Here is a 23,590-nt window from a genome sequence, read left to right as displayed (position 1 = left end):
AGAAAATAAATATATCGGAGAATTAAAATTGAAACGCATATGTATATACATGAGAAGAGAATAAATATTCAGCAAGAACGTAAAAAGTCAAAAGTGAACAAATAAAAATATACGGAGAATTAAAATTGAAGTGCATACGTATCTTTAACACTTATATATAATATAAAAGATAATAGATATTGACAAGACACATGTTTCAAAGTACTTACACGTGTTTTCATGGAAATGAATAAAGTTCAACCAATTTATCCATAAACATTTACCATAATACCCCTATTCGTACCATTTTGTGTTGCACAACAACTTTTGCAGCAGTGTTCGTCCTCCTTTCCCATTTATATATAATACTAGATGGTGTATGCCCGTGCAAGGCACGGGCTTGTGCCCGACAATATTGTTTGTTTGTGTCGTTTATTTTTTTTTTTGATAGAATATAAATATGGGAGAAACCAACTTTACTAAAATGTAAATTTTTTCCTACAAAAGCAAAGATGGACACGTGGAGTACAAGGGACGCAAGAATCATCTATGCCAATACTACCATCAAAGAATGTCTTAAGAAGTTGACTTAGGTCACCTCTCCAATCCTAACTCTAAGCTAAATTTGGAAGAGCTCTTATCCCATAAAGGAAATTCATAGAATATATCTCAAAGTTAGTCTAACTCTAACCAGCCTATAAAAATTACCAAGGAACTAAAGAGACATCAGGAGCAGACATCTTCAAGAAAACTGATTGGAGTTGCTCATTCCTATTTGACGTTTGGGCACTTGGTCGCCAACTTCACAAATTTGAGAACACCTCACATCAACCATTTACAGAATAAGCCTTGAATATATCAATTGGCTAATGACATCAAAGGTAGTTTTACATCCGGCATTATTTTACCAGCATTAATGCCTTCTCATTATCAACTAATGCCGAGCCAAGGCTAATATGAAGCTTGTTCAAGCAACCTTCATCCTTTCTTGTCCTCAGCAACCACATTTCCTCCATGTCTTACAAAAAAAAAAAAATAGCTACCTGTCAAGCAAATGTCAAATATAAAGGTACCTTAAGTCCGCTCTAAAATGTAGTAAAATTTATTAACACTATTCGTTTAATACTGGAAGCACCAATTAGGAAAAGATGAAAAGAATTCTCTTGGTAGCATGGATAGGCAAAGAATCACACTTCAACTTCAAAACAATAATCACAGTTTCTCTATAAATCTCTATTTCATGTTTTTGTTTGCAGAACCCTTGTAGGATTAATGGACCATAGATGGTCTATGGTTTACTATCTGAAGAGGGACAAAGGAGGGGCTAGAAAATTGTCCATTGAAGTGTATACATGTAGTGTTTTCAAGGGGAAAGATGGTTTAGATAATCATCCAAGAAAGCGTCCAATATATTTTATCAACAATTTATTAAACAGCTGCATCAACCAAGTCGTAGTACAACTTTTGCCAGCCCGTGAAACATAGTACTCAGTAACTTAAATGAGTAATAGAACATATCTGTCTTTCAGTGGACACTTGGGTTAATTGTAAATACAGCTATACATTGTCGGTATAACCATGCTTAGTGAGAACGGTTGTCATTCAATGTACAAATATAGATGATAAGATATTCATCCTATAGGAAAAATAATATGGCCAATTATTCATGTTTCTACTTATGTCCTGGAGAAGTTTATAAGTTTAGCAGAATCTTTTGGCAATATATAAGAAGCAAAACTAAGCTTTATGAGACACTTCTAGGAATGAAATAATAGATACTTACGAAGGAATTATATGCTTATGAACTTGGCCCTTGACAAAAAGTTGACTTGGTTATCTTTCTTTTCTCATGTCTGCTACCAAACTGTGGATGGAATAATGAACTCAATTAAAACAGTGTATTCACCTTCTTCCACAAAAGAACACTCAGTTATAGAAGAATCATTAGCTTCTTCTTCTAAATTGTCTCTCTCTTTATCACTTAAGTCATCACTAATGTTCAAAAGAACCAATATTCCCTTTGTCAATCTCAAAAACTCTAAATATAGAAAGCTGAATTTTAAAAGTTCCCTTTTTTTTCCGAATAAGAGTTTTAAAAGTTCCCTTCTATTTGTTTCTTACCTCTTTTGACTTCAAAATTACAACATATTAGATACTATTCAGTATGTAGTGAGACAAAGAAATATAACAATCATTTTTACAAAAGAGATGATACATTTTCGGCTTAAACTACCTTATAATGATCAAACTGTTGTGACTTTTTCAGTTTGGGTGCGGGCATAAGTAAATCTCTTGCAATGGCAAAAGGATTTGGCTCCATATGAAATGTTCATCACATTTCAAAACCGCAAAGCCAAGCAAGTATTTTTCAGATCAGAAAAAGAACAGGGCGGAGGCATAGCATGGAGGAAATTGAAATTGATAATATACATACTTGGATTTTCCTGACAATGCCATTGAGTTCACCCAAAAATGTACTTACTTGTCTTCGTGTTGTTGCATAAAGATGAAATCTCCAGCTTCTTGATTACTTTAGGCCCAATCTTCACTTCTTCTGGAACTACCATGGCCAACTAAAAGGATTTCAAATTGCTTCCTTATACCCAGATCAGTAGATCAAAAGATGTGTTAAAAAGGAAATTGTAAAGATTATTAGTGTTTTAAGAGACGTCCTATAACTTTTTGATGAATAACTTATGCAGGATCACTACATATCCATGAGAAATGTGAGCTCCTTCTCACTTGATAAGCTATACTTGTAACATAGCCCAGATTAGTGGTCTAGCCAGTACTCAGAAATAGTAATGACCTCCAGCAGAACTTTATCATATTGAGCCAAAAGCAGCTAACTTTAAGAAAACCACATATAACAAACTATTGTCAAGAGCAAGATGTGATATAACCACATATAACAAACTATTGTCAAGAGCAAGATGTGATATATTTGTTAACAGGATAGCTGAACTTCTTATTATATAAGTTGATCGTCCTTGCTAACTACTTTTATTAAAATCTAATAAAGACTATATGTCTAAGTGCATCATACTCTGCTTTTTATTCTTCTAACTTCTGGTGAACCTTCTCTGAAATGGTCTCCAATATGTCATATTGACCATACCCGTGAAACAGGACATTAATTGTACTCCATCCTTCCAATAGTCTTTGCTATAATTTGATATATTTATTAAACTGCTAGAGCTTATATATACCACATAGGATGAAATCGGGGACCTGCAACCAAATATTAGGAAATGCATCAACAAAATTGGACAGCATATTATAGATAAGCCTCAACCAGCGTCGAGCAGAGACAAATTCAACTAGTACACTAACAAAATAATTCCATATCAAAATAATGAAGAACTGATAAATCACCCGTCCTATTTTATTGACTTGAGAGCAACAAAGATAAAGTAGATGACAATGGAGATTAACAATTGTTAAATACCATTAAAAAGTCTTCTTTTATTATCTCGCAATTGAAATGAGCTCGCTAAGTGCATAAACACGCCATTTCATAATGCCTTTTATTACTAACCTCGCCTAGAGTCACAATATAATGTGCTGACTCTTTTCTCCACCCCCAAGGAAAGCTTATTTTCTTTTCCCTCGTTTTTTTTCACAGTACAGTAGTACTGCCTTTAGTAGTGAATTTTACAACATCAAAGACTCAAAACATATTTGGTTGGATTCATAAATGAATAGTGACGAAATAATCAGCTATGAAGAAAAACAACACTCACTTGAGAATCCTAGTGTTACCAACATAACTGAATAAGTAATTCCTATTTCCCATTGATGCCTTTCTATGAGCTGAATAAAACAGAAATGAAAATGGGTTTCCACCAAACAATGTTCAGAGGGACCTGCAATATTAAGGCTTAGTCTGCATTTCTAATGGGGCAAAGAGAAGGATACCATGCCATGGCTGCAAAAGAACTGTTGCATGTGATAGGGAAGCGTCAAATCACATACCATCCAAGGTTTGGCAAGCCCAAGTAGCGGAATCTACTAATTTAGGAAGTGCTTACAAAGAAGCTACCATTTCCCTATTTCTCTGCAGCGGGAAACTAAAAAACCACTGATAACACCCCAAAACAAAGCAGAAGCAAAAAACACTTAAAAGAAACCAAAAGAAAACACGGAATAAAAAGGAAAGAGGCAGAAGCAAAGGCACTCACCAGAAACAGAAAAATAGTTTTTTCGTAGAAAGAAGGTGAAGAAGAAGCACAAAGTGAGAGTAAAAAAGATACACACAGTTCCTTCAAAACATTTTCTAAAACAATTCATGTAATAACTTAGCCAGTCCAATACATTTTGAGTTAGTCCTATAAAGCATTCTCTCAAACAGTGAGACTTGTAGTTCAAGAACTTTTTAATCATCCTCACAATTTATTCCATGAATCATTTTGAAATCATGAATAAGCCCTTCATTTATCTCCTTCAGTAAACCAATTCTGTTTGGCAAGATAAACAAAATCTCATTCAATACCACATTTTTCACTCAGCTGGGAGAAAAGAGATTCAACATACAATTATACCAATAGTTAATACTGAACTTTAGAATAATAAGATAGATTCATAAAGCTCAAATCTTTTTTCTTTAAGCTTCAACAGATAACCAAACCAAACACTTTCTTGCTTCAGCCATATAGAGGTACTACACTTGTGCTTCAAAACCAACATAGCACATTACCATATATAAACAAACCCAGCAAAATTCATAGGTTTAATAAATGCCAAAATCAAAGAGTAAATGGAGAAATCTAGAAATAAAATAATAGCTAATGGCCAGAGATACTAAGAAACTAAAAAGAAAAGCCGAGAAAGTAATAATAGACCAAAATGACAGATTAGATTGGATTATTATATCTGTATTCTTCTTATTGTCACCAACGGCGGCGTCCTTCGGGAGTTTATTTCCGGCCTTTATCGGCGAGAAATACCAAAATTTTCGACAAACATGAGATCCACCCATGAAATTGGGAATTTTCCGAAGAGAACTTGGAAAAACAAAGAAATGAAGGATGATGAAGATTCTGGACAAAAATTGAAAGAGGGTATTTTGAAAATAAAGACACTTAAAATGTGAAGAAGGACACGTAGGCCTGCCAAAATGGACACGTGTAGAGTTAAAATAAGAGTTGAAGAATGATTTATTAATTACCCTCACTTTTCATTTTATTTGCGGAAATGCCATGACGGACGACGAACCGTTCTCAAACTGGTGCTTTTATAATAGTTAAAAAATATAGACTAGATGGGTGTACATAATAAAAAGTTTTTTTTTTATTTTTTGGATAAATAGCCTAATATGAAAAATTAAAATGCATTTATAAAGTTTTTCCTTATTACTCCTACTACTATATGTATGTAAGGGATTCCTCACAGGAATTTTCAATAAAATTTTAAACTTTTTAATTAATTACTTCTAGGTCCTAATTTTATTTTTTTAAGTCAAATTTATTTTTTTTGTTCTTAAGGTCTACTTTTCAAAAGCTATCGAACCTCCTACCTCATTTTTCATGTTCTTCGATTTTCTATTCGTACCTTATATCCACATTCGAACCCGATTAATCCAGATAATTCGCATCAGATAAGCCCATTCGGTAGCCGTTCCCCTCCAAAGATTTTTCCATATTCAAGTTCCTAATTAAGGGAAGAGCAACTCCATTCATTGCACAAATTAAATTCTATATTTGTCTTAAAAGTTCATTAACTATGTATAGATTATTTATTTAGAACTAAATAACTTTAGAAAATTAGAATACATAACTTATACATGTCAAGTTCCGGCTCCGCATTTGATTTGAAGTAAGTAATTTCACCAAAATGAAAGTTAAAATATTAAAGGAGTGAAATGAAAGTTTTATTTTCATACATTGAAAAAATACTTATATGAAATTTAATTATTAGTAACATAATTACCACTTGTGGAAATACAATGAGTATATGATTGTTGTTGTTGTACACTTGTACTAACATAAATTATATTTCTTTAATTAAAATATCTACTTTTATATCTTGAATTTGAACCCAAACTTGGCACGGGCCTCACATAACTAGTTATTTTAGAGAAAAAAAAAAAAATCTTTCACTCAGCACCCTGCTTCAAAGTCAGAACATTAGGTGTCGAATTTTGTTGCTTGATTGAAAGTACAAGAGATAAAGTGCACCCAAGTACAGTTGAAGTACCGGTGACATGCTTCTATTTTACAATAATGAAAGAACCCTCCATGCAATATATTTGATTGTAAGAGTCGCCATCCCCATTCTATCTAGGTTCACCAATTTTTTTGCACAAAAGTGGAGCAAATGATTCAGAAATAGGATAAGATCATCCTTGTATTGCAAGGTTGGGCAGACGATTAGCAAACTGATTGGGGTTTTGTGCACCTGCATAATTCAGATTTGGCCTTCCATCCAGCAATATGTTAGCTCCTCACCACAAGTGATTTCAATGACCAATTCGAAATAGCTTAATTTTTGAATACTTGCTTCAGATACTCTGAGACAACAATGAAATTAAAATGGAAGAAGCTTCAACAATATTGTTTTACAATGAATAAGATAGAAGAGAGAACCAATTAACTTTTCATGGTATTCTACAGATTAGCTCAAGTGTGAAAAGCTACAAAGCAGTAACTTACCGGAGCTCTTTAGTAGGGCCAATATCAACCCTAGCCGCATTAGTGGCCGGATTGCACTTATTTAATTGTGTAGTTGCAGTATCTGAAAAATGGCAGAATCTCAAGGTCAGATATGAAGTCTCATCTAAAATAATGGCATGAATTGCAAAATAGTTATGTAATTATACCTGATTAAATTATTTTAAGAGCGAAAAGAATCATCAACATTATCTTGTAATCTGATAACGGAAAAAGGGCATAGTTGCAATTATATAAATTAGATCAAAGGAAAGCAACTTAACTGATAAAGCTATCATATTTAAGTATTTCCAAGTAACTATTGTAGCATTAAAATGGTACTTATTATCTGCAAAATCTCAAAAAGTAAAACTAAACAGTTGAAAAGGGAAATTTACGCGCTCCTTCCAGATATTAAGTTAGAAAAGCAACGTTCTGAGAATATTAATTGTCACATTATGTACAGAGATGCAAATGCAACAAGTGAGGAAAAAAATTCAGTAGAGAATTCTCTACCTTTTATAGTTAAAAATATCATAGAGAAGTAAAACAAAATTTTCTAATGTTAAATCTACTTTTAATTCAGGTTTTACAAGCAATAATTGTAAGCAATGAAAACAAAAGTAAGGGCCATGCTCTTGAAGTGCTTCAGTAATCAATCACTTTATCAGTTGATCGCAAAACAATTGCGCATCTTACAAATGTAACTTTCTCAAAGCCATTAACCTCATCAGATGCATAAAGAAAGTCTCCTCTCTTTCTTTGGCCCATAAAGAAGTTTCTTCTACTTCAACATTCACAAGGATATGCTAATTGTATTCAATATTTTTCTCTAACGGATTACAAATAGAGAACATGCTATATTCAGATTCAAGTACCTCTTCTTTCTTGCTTTTTTCCTATTTCCATATCCAACTTTTTCATGATCTTAAAACTTCAATAATCTTTTAATTTGGATCGTGACATCAGAAGAACTCAAGTATTATGTATAGACACTTGGCCATGTTTATTTTTAATTTGATTTAATAAGAATGATACTGCTGGTCTACATGACCAAGTTTATCATCATTTTCTTGTTCTTTTTCTCTTTCTATTAAGTATCAATTTTTCCAGGAAAATGTCTAAATTGCAGATTGTATCTACTGACATACACATAGTATCGTTTGTGCTCCACCACCACATTTTGTAACATTTAACAGATCCGGCAAGAGTTAATGTCAGAAGTTATAGTAGTCTGTGGTTGTTTACTTTAACACTGCAAAATTGTAATCCGTTTGAAAGTCAGATACCAATTTCTCAGCGAAATTCCATAATATGAAATAAAGGACTACTAAGTCAAGGGAATAAAAAGGACACATCTTGAGTACCATGGATTCCGGTGTGAAGAAAAACTCGTCTGTTTCCATGAGATCTTCTTTAGTTTGATAATGTTAGGATAATTTCAATTTTCCAAGGGATCGTGTATAGAAAGATTAAAAACCCTAGTATGCAGTATGCACAAGGTCAATATATGGAAGCAAGTTTTTCTATTATTTATTTATATATAAAAAGAGTGGATCAATACCATCTTATCTATACTTCTGGGAGACATCAAATGTTAAGTGCAAACAAACCTTCTCCATCAGAGCCCGTCGCACCAGGCTTGCCCAATGCAGTTCACATCTCTTGTGTGGTTTGCAAGCTATCGCGGGTTCTTTCGTGCGCGCATCCGAAGAGAGTAACATGGTATTTAAAAAAAAAAAAAAAAAAGGAATCAAGACAAACCTGTACTTCTTTATAGACTCATGCATTCCTTAGAAGAAAAACTGAACTTCCTCTTCAGTTTCTTAACTACAATCTACTAAATATAAGCTTTTTTTTTTTTTTTCTCCTGTAGAAACATAAGTTGAGTCTACCTAAGCTGCATTTATGGATAAGAAATAGCATTACATACAAATTCCAAGATAACTATAGCTTCTCCCAATAATTGAGAAGTTTAAAAAAAAAAATAAACATAAGTTGGATTCCCCTGTAGAAACATAAGTTGGATTCCTGCATGCTCGTATATTTCTTCTTGAACTGAAATAAACTTCATGTGCATTCTTTCAATTAGAAGAAAAAATTCAATTGAACTTCCAAAATCATAATTTCAAAGCAGTTTCAAAATTAAATAATAATAATAATAATAATAATAATAATAATAATAATAATAATAATAATAATAATAATAATAATAATAATAATAATAATAATATAAAATAAGAGAATTACCTGTAGATAACAACTAAAGGCCCCTGAGTTGAATCGATTGTCCTCTAAGATGGTATGGTAAATTTCAAACAAAAACACAATCTTTCCTCCCGAGTATATGTAACCAAACAAGAACCTATATACTTTTTTGGATACTGGATAAAAGAAATATGCTCGAATTAAATTACATTAGAAAAAATTCCAACACTAACTATAATTAGCTTAAAAACTTCGAAAACAATCACGGTAAATCAATTAAGAAATTGGTTTGATTTGATTATTTCTTTGAATTTAACTACAATCACTGATTGAGTGGTAATAGATGAATGTGGTTTAGCTTTTGAAGTATATATATAAAGTATGTAGAGAGAGTAAGAGATGAGAAAATTCTAGAGACAGATGCGTCAAACTTACCTAGGAAATGACGAATTGGGTTTTCCATTCTTGCAAGACTATCACACTCTTAGATGCATATTTTCAAGCATGTCACCCAACTTGAAATCAACCAATAAAAAAGAATAATACAGGATGGAGAATTGAATAGACGTTGGAGTTACTTTCAATGAAGAAAGTATTTGGTCCATCTTTGATTTGATGATGGAAAAAGGACACGTGTCTTTATTGAAGCAAGCATTTAGAAAATTCTCAAAATCATAATCCTTCATGATCTGCCTTTGATCAGTGCCAGATCTCTTGGGGATTCTGAAAAGCATTCAATCTGATCTTTTCCAAATAAATAATAATAATCATCATTGTTTTATAATAATAATAATAATAATAATGACAGGAACAATAATAATAATAATATATAGATCATTTTACAAAGTAGAGAGGGAAATAGTTCCGATGGAAAGATTGTCCCGATAGTTTGTTTGCTGGAATAGAAAATTTCTGCTGGAATGAAAAATAGAAAATTTTCTGTTTTGATTTAATTTCGTGAATAGTGCTGATTGTCCTATAAGCTGGTATGGTAAATTAACTAAAGAAACAAAATTTCAAAAATATTTACAAAAACACAATTTTCCCAAAATTTATCCCGAACATAGTATATGTAACCAAACAAGAACCTATATACTCGCAGTCTCTTTGGATACTCCATCTTCTTCCACCCGTAAAAACGAGAAAAAAATTGAAATTCATGCTCGAATTAAATTACATTAGAAAAAATCAATTTCAACATTGTTCTCTAACACTAAAGACTCAAAGTAACAATTAGCTTAAAAACCAAGATCTTCAAAAAAATGGAAGTTTGCTTTTCGATTTCCAATCAAATGTAGAACCCACTAACCGATTTCGAATCCGGATCAAACCCAATCCGAATCAAAAAAGAAATTGAAAAAGCCCTTTGATTTGATATATTGTTGGACTAACAAATTGAATTTAACTACAATCACTGATTGGAATAGCATCCCCATGATCGGTAATAGATGAATGTGGTTTAGCTTTTGAAGTATATATATAAAAAAATGTATGTAGAGAGAGTAAGAGAATGAGCTCGCACTATCATTTCCTCGTTAAAATGATATCATCGAGAGACAGATGCATCAACAAAAACTTAATCATTAAGAGAATGACGAATTAAAATTCAAAGGGTTTTCCATTCTTGAAGCTTGACGAAGACCATAAATAGATTTCCGTTTACACACATGGGAAGGAGATGGGGGAAGAAATTTCTATATACTCTTAGATGCCCCATGTAAACGCATTATTAACGTCTAATTGAAAAAGGCTTTCAAAAAGACATCTAATAGGTCATTTTCACCACGTGAAAATGTTTCATTAAAATCGACCCAACTTTGAAATCAACCAATAAATCAAAGAATAATACAGGATGGAGCTCGAATTGAATCCATAGACGTTGTAGCTAACGTTAATAGTTGACAAAGAGCATAATTAGTAAATGAGTTCAAATGAGAGACAATGAAAACATGAAATGAAAAAAAAATATAGTCTTCAAGAAATGGCTGATTTTCTGAAAATTGGGAAGAAACTAGGGAAAGAATGGGAATGGAAGGTTCTAGTGTCTCTTGGAACGGAACAGATTATTATGTAGGTGGAATTTGTATGATGATGATGGTAGAAAAGGACACGTGTTCTTTATTGAAAATAAGAAGATAGGATTAAAAGAGTGAAATATTCTTCAAAAAATCTATCAAAAACCTTGGAATGTGCTATATCTAGACCTTATAACCTGCTTCAAATAACCTAAAAACACACGCAAGTTTTTATCAAATAGCAGAAATAGAAAAATATTCTTAAATTTGTTTTGTTGATTTGTTTTAATGTTTCGATAGTTTATTAGATAAGTAATAAACACAATCCCCCCAATACTTAATAGGCAAATGAGATTGGTACATTATGTAATGATAAATGTTTATGTTTCGCATTGGCAGTTTAAACTACGAGGTTTGATGTAAAATCTACTTCAGTTCATGCCAAAACACAATCCTTATTGGTAATTGCACAAGTATAGAAAAGATTTAATATAAATTTAACAAAAAAAGTCATTTTTAAAATCATCCACAATAGTAAGAAAAAATTTATGTCCATCAAATGAACTATTCAACATTTGATTACCCATTATAAGAAGATATAGAAGCTGCAGCGAAACTTTCTTCTTTGCTCGGCCTAACGCTATAGTGCCAACAGTGCCACAAGTTCTTTTACATTGCTATCGAAACAACTAAGACAAGAATGACGATATGAACTAGAGTCTCCATTCGAACTACAGATAAAAAGCCATAACCTTGATCTTGAGTTGGTTTGCCATTAATGTTTTTCTCTCCAAACTAATTTCTTGCACCGTGAATATAAAAGTGTTTACTTTTAATAAATTCAACATATCTAGTATAAAAAATTAAAAAAATCCAACCTCAAAGTTAACCGTGAGTTACACTTATTTCTATTTGGTCATATTCAATACATTTATAATGTAAAAATTTAGTTATACACAAGAAATTGAAATTGGACATAATTGAATACAAATCCTTATTGAATTGAATAAACATTTGTTTTACAATAAAGACTATATCTAAATGCAAGATTAATAGTAATGAATCATTTTGCTAGTTTGCTCAGGAAATATGAATCAAGAAAGTTTCTAGTTTTGCTGTAGACAAATATTTCATTTGGTGTTTACATGTTCCATTATGGTAACAATTTTAAGACCTGACAGAACATAGTCCCATTAAAAATGAAATAGTGCTTTGCATTGAAAAGTACATCACACCTTGGCAAAAAGAAGCTTCAATCCAACTCTCCCATAACATTTTTTTGATCTGTCTTTGATCAAAAGTGCACCAACTCTACCTCATCGTAGTCTAAACACTCTCTTGGAAAAGGTTCAGCTGAACCAAGCATTCAATCTGATCTTTTCCAAATTTGTTCTTGCCCAATATTCTCTTCAATTCTTCCATCAAAAACTAGAGCTGTTTGGTGGTTCTTAGAATCATCATTGTTTTATCTGTTAATTGTAAAAATGATCTTTTAGAAAAGTGGTAACCTTGCTCGATACCATGGAAAATTTCTTGGAAAATGGTCCAGTGACAGGAACATTTCCACTAGATTGTTTTTTTTTCTCAAGATAACAAACTGTTAAATGACAAAATAGGTTCAAATAGAATCATTTTATATTGTTTTTTTATCGGTTAAGTAGAGAAGAAATCTGATGAAGTAGGAATACTCAAATAAACTTGTTCCGATGGAAAGATTGTCCTGTTTGACTAAGAAAACCCATTGACCAAATCCATAGGTTGTTTGAGATGAAGTTCCAACATTGTTTGAGGAAAGATCTAACACCTGTAGATTCTGCGAGCCTCCTAAATCAGGAATGGGCGTGCATATGGATTTCCAGCAAAGCCAAGGACTTCCTTAGGAAGGGTGGCATTGTACCAGAAAAGTTGTCATGAGGAAAGATCAAGAGAATTAAGACGGCTCGAATTTCCTCTATCGGCATCAGTAAAGGAGTTATAAGACACATTGACTAGTGTGAGAGATGAAAGAGTCATGAGTTGCTGGGTATGGTTCCACTCAGATTGTTTTTTTAGAGCTGCATATACTGCAGCTTACAGTTTCCTAGAGTTGGACGTATGGTTCCCTCTAGCTTGTTATATGAAAAATAAAGATACAAAAGTTTAGTGAGGTTTCCTATTGAAGAAGGGATTACCCCTGTCAAAGTTTGAATCCAACCTGAGATTTCCCAAGTTTTGTAGGCTGCCAACAGAATCTGAAATGCTGCCTGTTAGACGGCTGTAACCCAAGTAGAGTAAATCCAAGCTCACTAAGTTTGAGATGTATTTAGGTATGGTTCCTCGAATAGTTCCTGTTAGATTGTAATTACATAACCAAGGTATTCTACATTAGGTTGGCCAAAAGAGCACTTAGACCTTTTTGCATACAGTGTATGTTCTTTCATGATATCAAACACTGTCTCCAAGTGATATAAATGATCCTCCAATGATTTGCTATAAATCAGGATATCATAAAAAAAGACAAGAACAAAATTTTATAATTCGCTTTAATATTCATTCATAAATCGACAAGAGTATTTTCCATTGAGTGGTCAAATGATAACAAAGGCATGCCAACAAATGAGAACAGAACTGAATCCATTCAGCTGATGCTGCCTATATTTTTGAGAAGTATTTACTTTTTGGTTTGAAGTCATTTGCCCCGTATTAAATTTTTTCAAGAACTTTAGTTTACTAAAAAAATATGATTAAGAATAAGCAGAGACATGTTATGCAAGCAGTAGCTTTTATTTGTTTATTCATAAGACATGGTTAGACAAGTTTTAGAACTATATTTTCTGGTGTAATAATCCAAATTCATGCAGAAACAAAAATGCTAGTGAGTGATTTCTTTTCATGTTACCATGTATCTGGTGTAATAATCGAGGTGCGCGTGCAAACTAGCACAACACTGCCATCATAAAGCAAAACTTATTTGTTCCTATTGAGAATAGATTTTTAACACTTAGAAGCTACAACAAATATTTGTTCGTCATTGAGTGAGCTGAATTTAAGTAGGAACAAAGAAATAGGGTGGTCCTGTTATTCGTTGCCATCATCACTTTTGAAAAATTATTTTTCAAGGCAGAAAGGTGAAGAGATGGCTCTTGAAGAAACCTCTGCCATTTAATTCAACATCTAATGAATAAATAAAACATTGACTAAGCCCCGTATGTAATAGTCATCATCCTTCATTTCTCAAAGAGTTGTCAATGACTTCAGAGTCTGGGTAGCTATATTTATTGTTCATTTCAACCTTATCTCACTGGAATAGCAATTTTCTAAAGAATACTCACAAATTAAGTCATCACGAGAACAGAAAATAATCATGGTGAAGATAGTGATGGGCAGAAGCCACGTCTATTACAATATTTCTTCATCTGATTCTTCTTCTTCTGATTCTGAAGAACTTTCGTCGTCTTCTTCTTCTACTGTGGAAACACCTGGACAAGGTTATATACAAAATTTGAGAACGATTAGAAGTGACTAAAACTTGTTTCAAGTAAAAAGATAAAATCTAGAAAACGCCTCTATGACATGTGTATATATATCACGTGAAAATTTGGCAGTAATGTGAAAATTCGTATTCATGTAGTCGGTTTATGAGTATCATGTGGTTGTTACTTCTTCCAAGTAGTAATAAATTAAAGTTTGTAATGGAAGAATTGGACTAAATTCTACTGGATATTTCAAATAATATCACTTTCTAAAAGCATTTTATAAGTTGTTAATATGAAAGCCAGTCTTTCTGCAGAAGGAGGTGACACAAGTCATTAAATTGGAACTGAAACTGGAAGGCTGATAACAAAAAGACTTTAAATTTGTTCACTTTTGTATTTGTCTTGTGACCATTTTCTAATTCAACCTAGTTGTAAGCTATAACTCACATGTCTGAAGTCAAAAATCTTGACACCACAAAGAAGGCACAGAATATCTCTATGAAACTCCGGATTTTCTCAGTTGAGGTGATACTGGAGAAAATGTTTTGAAAATAGAAGACAATAGTTTTGAAAGGAATAGCTAATCATGACCTTCAGTCTCAGTTAAGACATCACAAGAACTAACAAAATAAAATTGAACTGAAACTAACTGGTACCTTCGGTAATATATCTTCTGATCTGATCTATCTTTGCTGTGATATATGAGAAATGATGACTGTTTACAATTTCCGAGGGTGTCGCGTGAACGCTGGCTAATGTTGGTTGGAAGGAATGCAGGGGATAATCAACTAGGCCCAACCCTGCAGCTTTCCTAACCCAATTGATCTCAGTATCATACTCGTAAAGATCATGATAAATTGACAGGGGACCTTTTACTGCGAAAAACACTTGTTTGCTGTCAATCATGACTGGAAAGCCATTAATAAAGCCGTCCGGACACGGAAGGAAGTTGTCCAGAGGGTGGGAAACGTTCCAACTGCTGCTTGCATCCTCATAAGCAGCAATGACAATGGACTTCTTGAATATGCAAACAAGTGTAAGTGAACCTTGAGCCACTCCTAACCATATATCACGACCTGTCAAAATTTTACCGTAGATGATACCAAAATCATCAATAAATTCCGGACGGTCAAGAATTATAGCCTCTTCTCTATTTGTATCAAAAGTTATAACACTACCGTCACTTCTGAGCCAATACAGAGAACCGCGCCAGTAAACAGGTCGACTACCGACGGCCAAATCACTGAAAGTATTGCTTCTCAGTGGGATTTCACGCCACGAGCCAGATCGCACTGATGAAAGTACGTGAAATTTGTAAACCAAATTGGGATCAGCCATCTTACTGATGGTTACCAATTTATAGTGATCTGAACTAGGATAATAAACAGCTAGGCCTGGTTCACCAATCATCATAAAAGTTGTAGGCTCGGGGTACGGTATTAATCGGTGAGCTCCAGTTATCGGATTGAAAACACAGTAAACCATAATTTCATCAAAGTCAAAGAGAATTAGACCCTTGCATGAGGCTAAAAGTTCAACGTCATAGGGCAAAGTCGTCGCACCATGAGTGATTGGGATTGGGTTTAAGGATATTTTGTGAAAATATTTGAATAAAACATTTGATGTAAAGATGAGTTGTGTAGAACAATCCATTTCATGTTGGAGCAAAGATTGGGAAAACCCAGGATCAGAAATGCATCTATTAAAATCCTTGTTTAAAACTTTACATTGAACTGCATACTTCAAGGGCAAGCGGGAGGTGATCTCCCGAATTATATCATCCTTCACTTCCGTACTCACTAATGTGTTGTTGTGTTCCTCTGCTCCGTTGCCGTTTCTCATGCCCTCAATTCGTTCTGTTTTAATTTTTTCGGAGACTAGAAAGGAAGACATAATATGTTTAACTTAAAACGAGTCACTGTTTTTGTTGGTCTTTAAAAAAAAAAAAAAAAAAAAAAAATCCTTTAGAGGGGAAATCTCCAAAGTGATTCGGAAGATCCGTATGAACAATCAATGAACTAGATATGTTGATTCTTAATGAATCTTACCCACTAAGAAATCAAAACAACAATTATTACTTGCTGGGCCGGAGCGTAGACAAGCGAGCAGAGCCAAGGAAAGAGGGAACCCCGTAATAGAGCAGCCGACTAGAAGTAGAAGACTGATGGCTTGAGAGAAGGCGGCCTCTCTGGGAAAAGATGACCTAATTTCTCTTCTTCCTTTTTGATTTCAACTTTTCTTTTTTCAGAGGTCCAGAAGGCTAAAAGGTGGGGGAGAACATGCCAGACCTCTCTAATCAACCTGAATAGTGGACACATAAAGAATTCTCGGCGTCGAGAGAGATTTAAGATTCCGTAAGTAACTTAGTGAGTGCTTTCTAAGAAGGGCTTGGAAGAAAAAAATGAAATAGGAACAACCACATTGGTTGTAAAGTAATTTATATTGGTCAAAATTATTATATCAAGATTAAAAGTATAATCCGACGAAGAAAAAAAATCTTGTATTACGACAATCATACCTTGGTATACTCAAGCTGTATTGGATCTTCTGTGCACAAACTAAACTTTATGCACCAAATTATCCACTATATTAATAAAGGGACACACCAACAAAACAACTCGTTTAATAGAAATCTTTATTGAATCGAATAAACATTTGTTTCATAGTAAAGACTATATCTAAACTCAAGATTAATAGTAATTAATGAGTGTGCTAGTTTGCTTTGGAAAAAGGAATCAAGAAAGTTTCTTGTTTTGCTGCAGACAAACACTTCTTTTGGTCTTTACAATTTCCATTATGGTAAAATTTTCAAGTCCTGACAGAGCATAGTGAAGCATTGCATTGAAAAGTATTGTTGTCTATATATGGCTTCAATCGTCTTCGTCTGTTTTCCGTTACCAGAAATCTGTCTTTGATCAGTGCTAACTATCCAACATAATGATGTTACAACATATTAAAAAAGAAAGTAATGGTGGAACAGTAGAAAATAGTGAGCTTTGCAGCAGGGGATAAACCAAAGGTTGACCAAAGAAAGAAGCTGCTTTATAAAAATTCATTCGTCTTCTTTTGTTAGTTTATTTATTCAGAATGAGAAACCTATACAAACAGGAAAAATAAGATTGGCAAAAACCTATCTGGACAAATGCAATAACCTTATCTGTAAATCAAGTTTGAGATGCAAATGTGAATTTTGTAGTTACTGTTGTGCCTATGATCTCAACTCAAGTATGAGATGAGAAAAAGATTGAATGGATGAGTTTTTAACATCTACAAAATGTGATTAATTAAGAGAATTTTAGCTTTTTGTTTTGAAAGCATTTGCAGCTGCATTGTTTAGCCTCAGATGATGACATTTCCTATCATCCTCTCTTTTCCAGAATGCTTACTAATAAACCAAAAAAAAAAAAAAAAATTAAAAAACATTAAGAATAACTCGACAAGATTGTCATACTAAATTTAATTATTTATTTTGCAACCAAATTTATGTATTTGTTGCCATCATCACTTTTGGGAAGATGGTTTTTGAAGCAAAACTCCTTCAATTTCATACATCATCTGATGAATAAGGCTAGAGTAGTATTGTTCGGGTTATTGTGTCAAATTCACGGTTTCTTTCTGTAGTTCACCCATCTTTAACGATTAATGACATGATTTTTTTTTATAACAGTGGTGTTTGGGGGATACCAGTTACCTCCCATCAGTACGAGTACCGGGTAACTTTAGTTCCAGGACTTGGACAATCCTGGGTGTCCCATCAGTTATCCATATATACAGTGCAATCTAAGTTCTCGACAATTAGATCAAGTGCGAAATGTTTACGCTACAACCTTTTCTCAATGATCTTTGCCATTTGTCCCTTATTGTCATCACTTGCCAAGAAGGGAACAAAGATCATTTTTTTGAGTTGTAGTCTGAGAGCGTTCATTGAATATCTATAAAGAACTTCACTTCCACTTACAAACCACTCACAAATGCTTTTTTTTTTTTTAATTTACCAGGTTGGATCCTGGTGGTGATGTATTTATTTATGTAAGGATAACACAAAAGCCGGGGGGGAACTTAGACCAAAACCCCATGTACACATCACAGATTGCAATGCAATCATCAAGGGAAAGTTTACACTAAATGCAGAACTTTCCTCTGGAGATACAGGCTATACAATTGGCTAACAAAAAAATTGGCTTTGTCCTACTTTATCCTAATGTTAGGGACCTGCCTCTTGTCCAGAAGAAATGATCCTTTAGCACCAGTAGGCAACTGTTCAAAATTGCTATAGACTTCTTGTTCAGTCAAGGTTGTGGCAAGTTTAGCTAGGTAATCAGCCACCCTGTTGGCTTCTCTATAGCAGTGTGAGAAAGTAATATCAGTATTGTCAGTCAAATCAGTTATATCCTCTACAATGGTCTTTTTTTTTATGAGAATATCCTCTACAATGGTCTTCAGGTTGAGATTTGTAAAGGTCTTGTTCTTCAGCATATCCACAATAAGCATAGAATCCATTTCGATAATGCAATGTTGATACCTACTGTTCTTGCACCATTGCACAGCAAAAAATGCACCGAATGCTTCAGCTACATTATGATCTCGGCAATGAGCTGGTGCAGCAAAAGCAAAAAGCATGTTTCCAGAGCAATCCCTAGCTATGTCACCAATGCCTGCTTTCCCATTTCCTCTCAAGAAGCTTCCATCTGTGTTGATTTTAATCCAGCCACTACAAGGCAAGTTCCAAGTCACAACCTTAGTGATTGTTCTGTGCCTCATCTTTTTAACTGTCTCACACAGTTGTGCCCATTGTCGATTCAGTTTGTGCATTGGGTAGGCCTTATCCATAGCAGCTTTGATTAACCATTGACACTGTTGTTCCATACTTCCTTGGGTAGAACCTTGTTTGTGTTCCATACCTACAAGAGCATCTTGTGGTCCATAGTACCCAGCATATCACAGTAGGTATGATGTGGGGGAAGAACACACAAGGAAACAACTAATTTCCCAAAAAAAAAAAAAAAAAATCAGAAAATTCTCTCCGAGTGTCATCCAGACAGCTTCCTGCGCAAAAGAAACATATATACACAGCATTGGTGTTTTTAACTTATACATCCAGCGATCAACAATAAAAACCTCATGAGCAACATCAATTTCACATATGCATTAGAGGCAGAAATCTCTTCAAAAAATGTTTTTAATGCTTACAGATGTTTTAGTGCTTGTACTGCTCTCAAATACTTCAGAAGATATGCACATGAGCAAGTTGCAGATGTGTAAGTGATTCCAAAAGGTAGAAATTCAAACTTATAACATACCTCAATTAATGCACAAAGATGACAATTATCCGTAAATTTAACCCACCACCCAATCTTTTACCTACCAAAAAAAAAAAAAAGGAGAGAATTGTCAAGATCTGAATGCGGATGCCAGACATCATCCACCAGATGGACCTGGTATAAGCTTATAATCTTTTCTTTCTCGCACCATTTCTCACACGAGGACTGAGGTATCAATCTTCTTTGAGCAAACATTCCCCCTGGAAACACAACAACCACCTCTTCAAAATCAACATCCACGCAGTACAAGCCGCCCTAGCTAGCTTGGAAGTCCAGGAACAGTCGCAACTTCTGCGAAAGGAGCTCCCGAGTTCCATATAGTGGCTTACTACTGATGATCCAATCTTTCTCAAGTAGTCCTGCCTTGGCACTATGCGACATCTCATCGTAAAAAGCGGAGACAATACCGTAGATGGAAGTCCTCAGGATATCAGCCATTGAATATGCTTTTGCATAAAAAGGGGCTCCTTTTCTTTTTCCTGCAAAGCCTGCTGCTGAATCTCTCCTTCCTGAGTTTAATGCAGCCCACTTAATACCAGCAGGATCCATTAAAGTATTTGACGAATGTAAGTTGGTTTTCTTGCCCATCAGAGCTTCAACAGCTAATAAACTGGATAGCAATGTTGAGATAACAGCAGCATTGCTCCCTGAAAGTTGAGCAACGCCAAATCTATCCTCCTTGTGTGAATGCACAGTTAGTGAAGCCACAATGCGGGCACACCAAGCTAGTAGCTGCATCCAGTTTAAATCTCTGTTTAGCATTTCATTTGAAATAAGTGGTATAGTCTCAGTTGCATATATTAAAGAATGCTATCAATCACTGTGCTTAAAAATAGTGATTTACCTGAAAGTCATCAAATGATTCGTAAACCTTTGAATCGGCAAGCTGTTCATTTGGAGAACGCAACTGATGAGACAGTTGCAAGGAGTTATCAACTGGAGAGCTTTCCAAAACTTCACTCAGATTTCTTGTGAATTGTTCAACAGGGGTCAAGCACACAGAAATGACTCTTTTGTAAGTCTCACCACTTTCCTCAAAGAAGGCAGCTCGGCGCCAAGGGTCAACATTACCTTCGCATACCATACAAAGGTCAAGGTATGCAAGATACTGCAAAAGAGATTTGGGTGTGCTCTCCTCCAATGCGGCAAGAAGAGGTTCACTTGGATTTGTTTCAGCAGCTGCAGAACCTTTTGGAGGAGCAAAAACAGACCGCTTTGTGTGTAACACCTAAATAGTCAAAGTAACATCGCTTTTGGTATTTATGCTATTTCCAGATGCTACTTAGAAGAATAACCAGCTTCAACATATACATCTAATGAGAGCCTAACCTTTTTTTTTTGTGTGTGTGTGTGTGTGTGTGTGTGTGGGGGGGGGGGGGGGGGGGGGGGGGGTGTGCTAGAGAGAGAGAGAGAGAGAGACTGACCTGGTGTAAATGATGACATAATTCCCAGCAAAGAATCACCACAAAACTTCCAATATAGAAGAGTATTTGCTCAGTGATAAAGTTTCCTACTGGAAGTTGACCCTTAAACTCATAAGGTAGAACAAACGCAAGGAGAGCTGAAAACACATAACCGGCAGCGGAAAGCTTTAGAGCTTTCCCAATAGCTAAAGGTAACCCCATCTTAAAGCTGAAAAAGGGAGGACGCTGTTGACAAGGAACTTTGTGTCAGTGTCTCTGATTGCCGAAAAAAATACCACTAGTCACTACATCAAACTAAATGTTACATGATGGGAAGTGGATATTTAATGAGACTGGAAGTAACCAAAGAAAAGTCAAATTGTTAGAATCATAGCAATGAGAGAAACCACAAATGGAGTTGAAAACTCTCAACTAACAGTTCCAGTAAGCATAGACAATTGGGTGCTTTCATACAGAATAACAGACACGCAAGAACTAAGTATCCCCTTGCCAAAAGAAATACTAACTTAACGCCCCCAAAAAACTGTGTATAAAACAACGCTTATTCTTTGATACTATAAATAATTAAATCAAGCGGGAAAAAAAAAAAACATTAACGTATCATGAACACAGTAATTCTGAAAGGACTGACATCACATGACAAAATAATTCAGTTCCACCACTTCCGCATCAAATAACAGAAATTGATAGAGAATGTAAGGATTTAGTTCTCTCTTGGATCAATGCCCCAATTAACAAGATGAGTCTATAGATGAAGCAAACCAAGCAATTACAAAAATAATATGCCATATAAATTGTTTGTATATGAACTACTGACTACTGTTTTTACATTTTTCTACCAGACTAATAACTTCTCTAGTCTATTTTAAGAACGTGATAAGGAACCAAAGTGCAAGCAAATTTTACACATATGGGTTCACACTCTCGTTTCCAATTAGCAGAAACCAAACTGATTTGAGTTTAAAAAGCTAAAACTAGGAAATCAATCAGTTAAGAGTCAATTCAAAAAGAAAAGCATATCGAAGATCACAATTCACGACACTTCCTATACAAATCTTACATTATGCAATCACAGAGTAGTAAAATCGATATAAATCATCCACTTTTATACCTGTATGATTGGGAACTGCAAAACCCAGCGCTTCTTATACACATAATGCACTCCATAAAACAATCCAATCTGCAAACCCCAAAACCCTAATTTCCCAATAACCAACCTTCTCGGCTTCAATTGATCAAAAACATGACAGCTCCAACACAAGCTAATCACAGACAAAGACCCTGATACAGCACAAACAGCCACAAACAGCACGAAACTAATCGAAGCCCTAGCTCGGGCCCGAAAATCAGTGGACAATAACGGCTGTGTGTTAGAAATGGGAACGAGTATTAGCTTAGCAGTACTGAGGAAAAGTTCTAAAGGTGAAGCAGCGTGTTGAGGTTGAGGAGAAGAGACGATGAAAAGGGAAGTGGAGAATAGGAGGAGGGAGAAGTGGAAAGTTAGGAAAGAGAGGAGAGTGAGAAATGAGGGTTTGAAAGGGGTTTGAGTGAAGAGAAAGAAGTAGGGTTTTGGTAAAGAAGAAGATGGATGTGGATTGAAGTGCTTGCCAGATTAAGAACCCTAAGAAGCGGTGTTTGATGATTTTAGTGCCGCTGTTTTTGTCTTTGAATAAGGATCTTTCTACTATGGATATAAGCATTTTTTTCCGGCGGAGAGGGAAGTGGTTTGGGGGTTTACTGCGTTTGTTCCAATGGTGGCGATGAGTTCTGAAAACACTTAGGCGGGAACTTAAGCGGCGCCGTTCGTGTGAATAGTTTTGTTTTTCTTTAATTGCTAAAAGAAAAAGAAAAAAAAAAGAAGACTTCTCCTATAAGCTTACTATGTTTTGAATTATTATTTTTTTGGGTCTTAGGATATGATTTTAAGAAGAATATTTGCAAATACATTTCTGTGAGTATTTAGAGATGAGGTTATTTTGAAGTGAAAAGAATACATTTTGACCATTGAATTTGACCACTATTTCGTGAGTGTTTTTCTCTGCATGGGTATCAAATGACTCTTCTGACCAGTGTTATTTTCTAACTATTGTCTTAAAAGTGGAAAATAATTGTATTATTCTAGGAAAGATGAGGTTGTATTCTCGATAAGTTTTAAAATTCTCACTTGTTATTATTCCTTTATTAGCAGATTTATAACAAGCGAACAACAAAAATTACCAGGAGTCAAGGACGCACGCATAATTTGTTCCAAATTTTATCGTACCTCTACTAGTAAGAGTTGCTCATACTTGATAAAAATTGCCACTATGTAGCTCCAAATACAGTTTCGCTTTGCTTGGTAAATACCCCCATCGTAATTTTCTTTAATAGTACAGCATCATTTACTTTCAAAAGTTGGCAAAATTTGTTATATGAATATCAGGTAGCCATATTAAATTTATTTTTATTTTTCAAGTTCTTCATCAGATTGAGACATAGAAAATTCATATGTAAAAGAGACGAATAAAAATTGAAAGAACACGTGATAAGGGGGGGGAAAAT

The 23,590-nt window shown here is 34.4% G+C and overlaps 2 protein-coding genes and 2 long non-coding RNA genes across 8 annotated transcripts; all 4 read right to left on the bottom strand.

Annotated features, from left to right (window-relative positions):
• Positions 1-508: 508 nt before the first annotated feature.
• On the bottom strand, positions 509-5,072 carry LOC132043677 (uncharacterized). 5 transcript variants are annotated; one of them, XR_009411905.1, is made up of 4 exons: positions 3,026-5,072; positions 2,213-2,575; positions 1,763-1,843; positions 509-997 (listed from the first exon to the last, which is right to left on the bottom strand). It is a non-coding gene; the product is annotated as an uncharacterized LOC132043677 (long non-coding RNA). The 5 variants fall into 5 exon arrangements; XR_009411904.1 differs by having other exon boundaries at positions 2,414-2,575; XR_009411903.1 differs by having other exon boundaries at positions 2,462-2,575.
• A 1,042-nt stretch (positions 5,073-6,114) lies between these two features.
• Positions 6,115-8,314, bottom strand: LOC132043689 (uncharacterized). The gene is made up of 3 exons (XR_009411908.1): positions 8,240-8,314; positions 6,797-6,847; positions 6,115-6,711 (listed from the first exon to the last, which is right to left on the bottom strand). It is a non-coding gene; the product is annotated as an uncharacterized LOC132043689 (long non-coding RNA).
• A 5,622-nt stretch (positions 8,315-13,936) lies between these two features.
• On the bottom strand, positions 13,937-16,551 carry LOC132043688 (putative F-box/kelch-repeat protein At1g20940). Its single transcript, XM_059434154.1, has 2 exons — positions 14,961-16,551; positions 13,937-14,307 (listed from the first exon to the last, which is right to left on the bottom strand). The coding sequence occupies exons 1-2, from the start codon at positions 16,195-16,197 to the stop codon at positions 14,228-14,230; spliced, it is 1,317 nt and encodes a 438-aa protein (XP_059290137.1). The 5' UTR covers positions 16,198-16,551; the 3' UTR covers positions 13,937-14,227.
• Positions 16,552-19,408: 2,857 nt separating this feature from the next.
• Positions 19,409-22,916, bottom strand: LOC132043678 (uncharacterized). The gene is given in 5 exon segments (XM_059434141.1): positions 19,409-20,357; positions 20,470-20,853; positions 21,050-21,274; positions 22,161-22,605; positions 22,607-22,916. Coding segments are annotated over 5 exon segments (1,674 nt in total). The 5' UTR covers positions 22,750-22,916; the 3' UTR covers positions 19,409-19,880.
• Positions 22,917-23,590: the final 674 nt, after the last annotated feature.

This window comes from Lycium ferocissimum, unplaced genomic scaffold, assembly GCF_029784015.1.
Source record: "Lycium ferocissimum isolate CSIRO_LF1 unplaced genomic scaffold, AGI_CSIRO_Lferr_CH_V1 ctg2710, whole genome shotgun sequence".
NCBI lineage: Eukaryota > Viridiplantae > Streptophyta > Magnoliopsida > Solanales > Solanaceae > Lycium > Lycium ferocissimum.
Note: the sequence above shows the minus strand (reverse complement) of the source record. Positions and strands in the feature narration are given on the sequence as shown.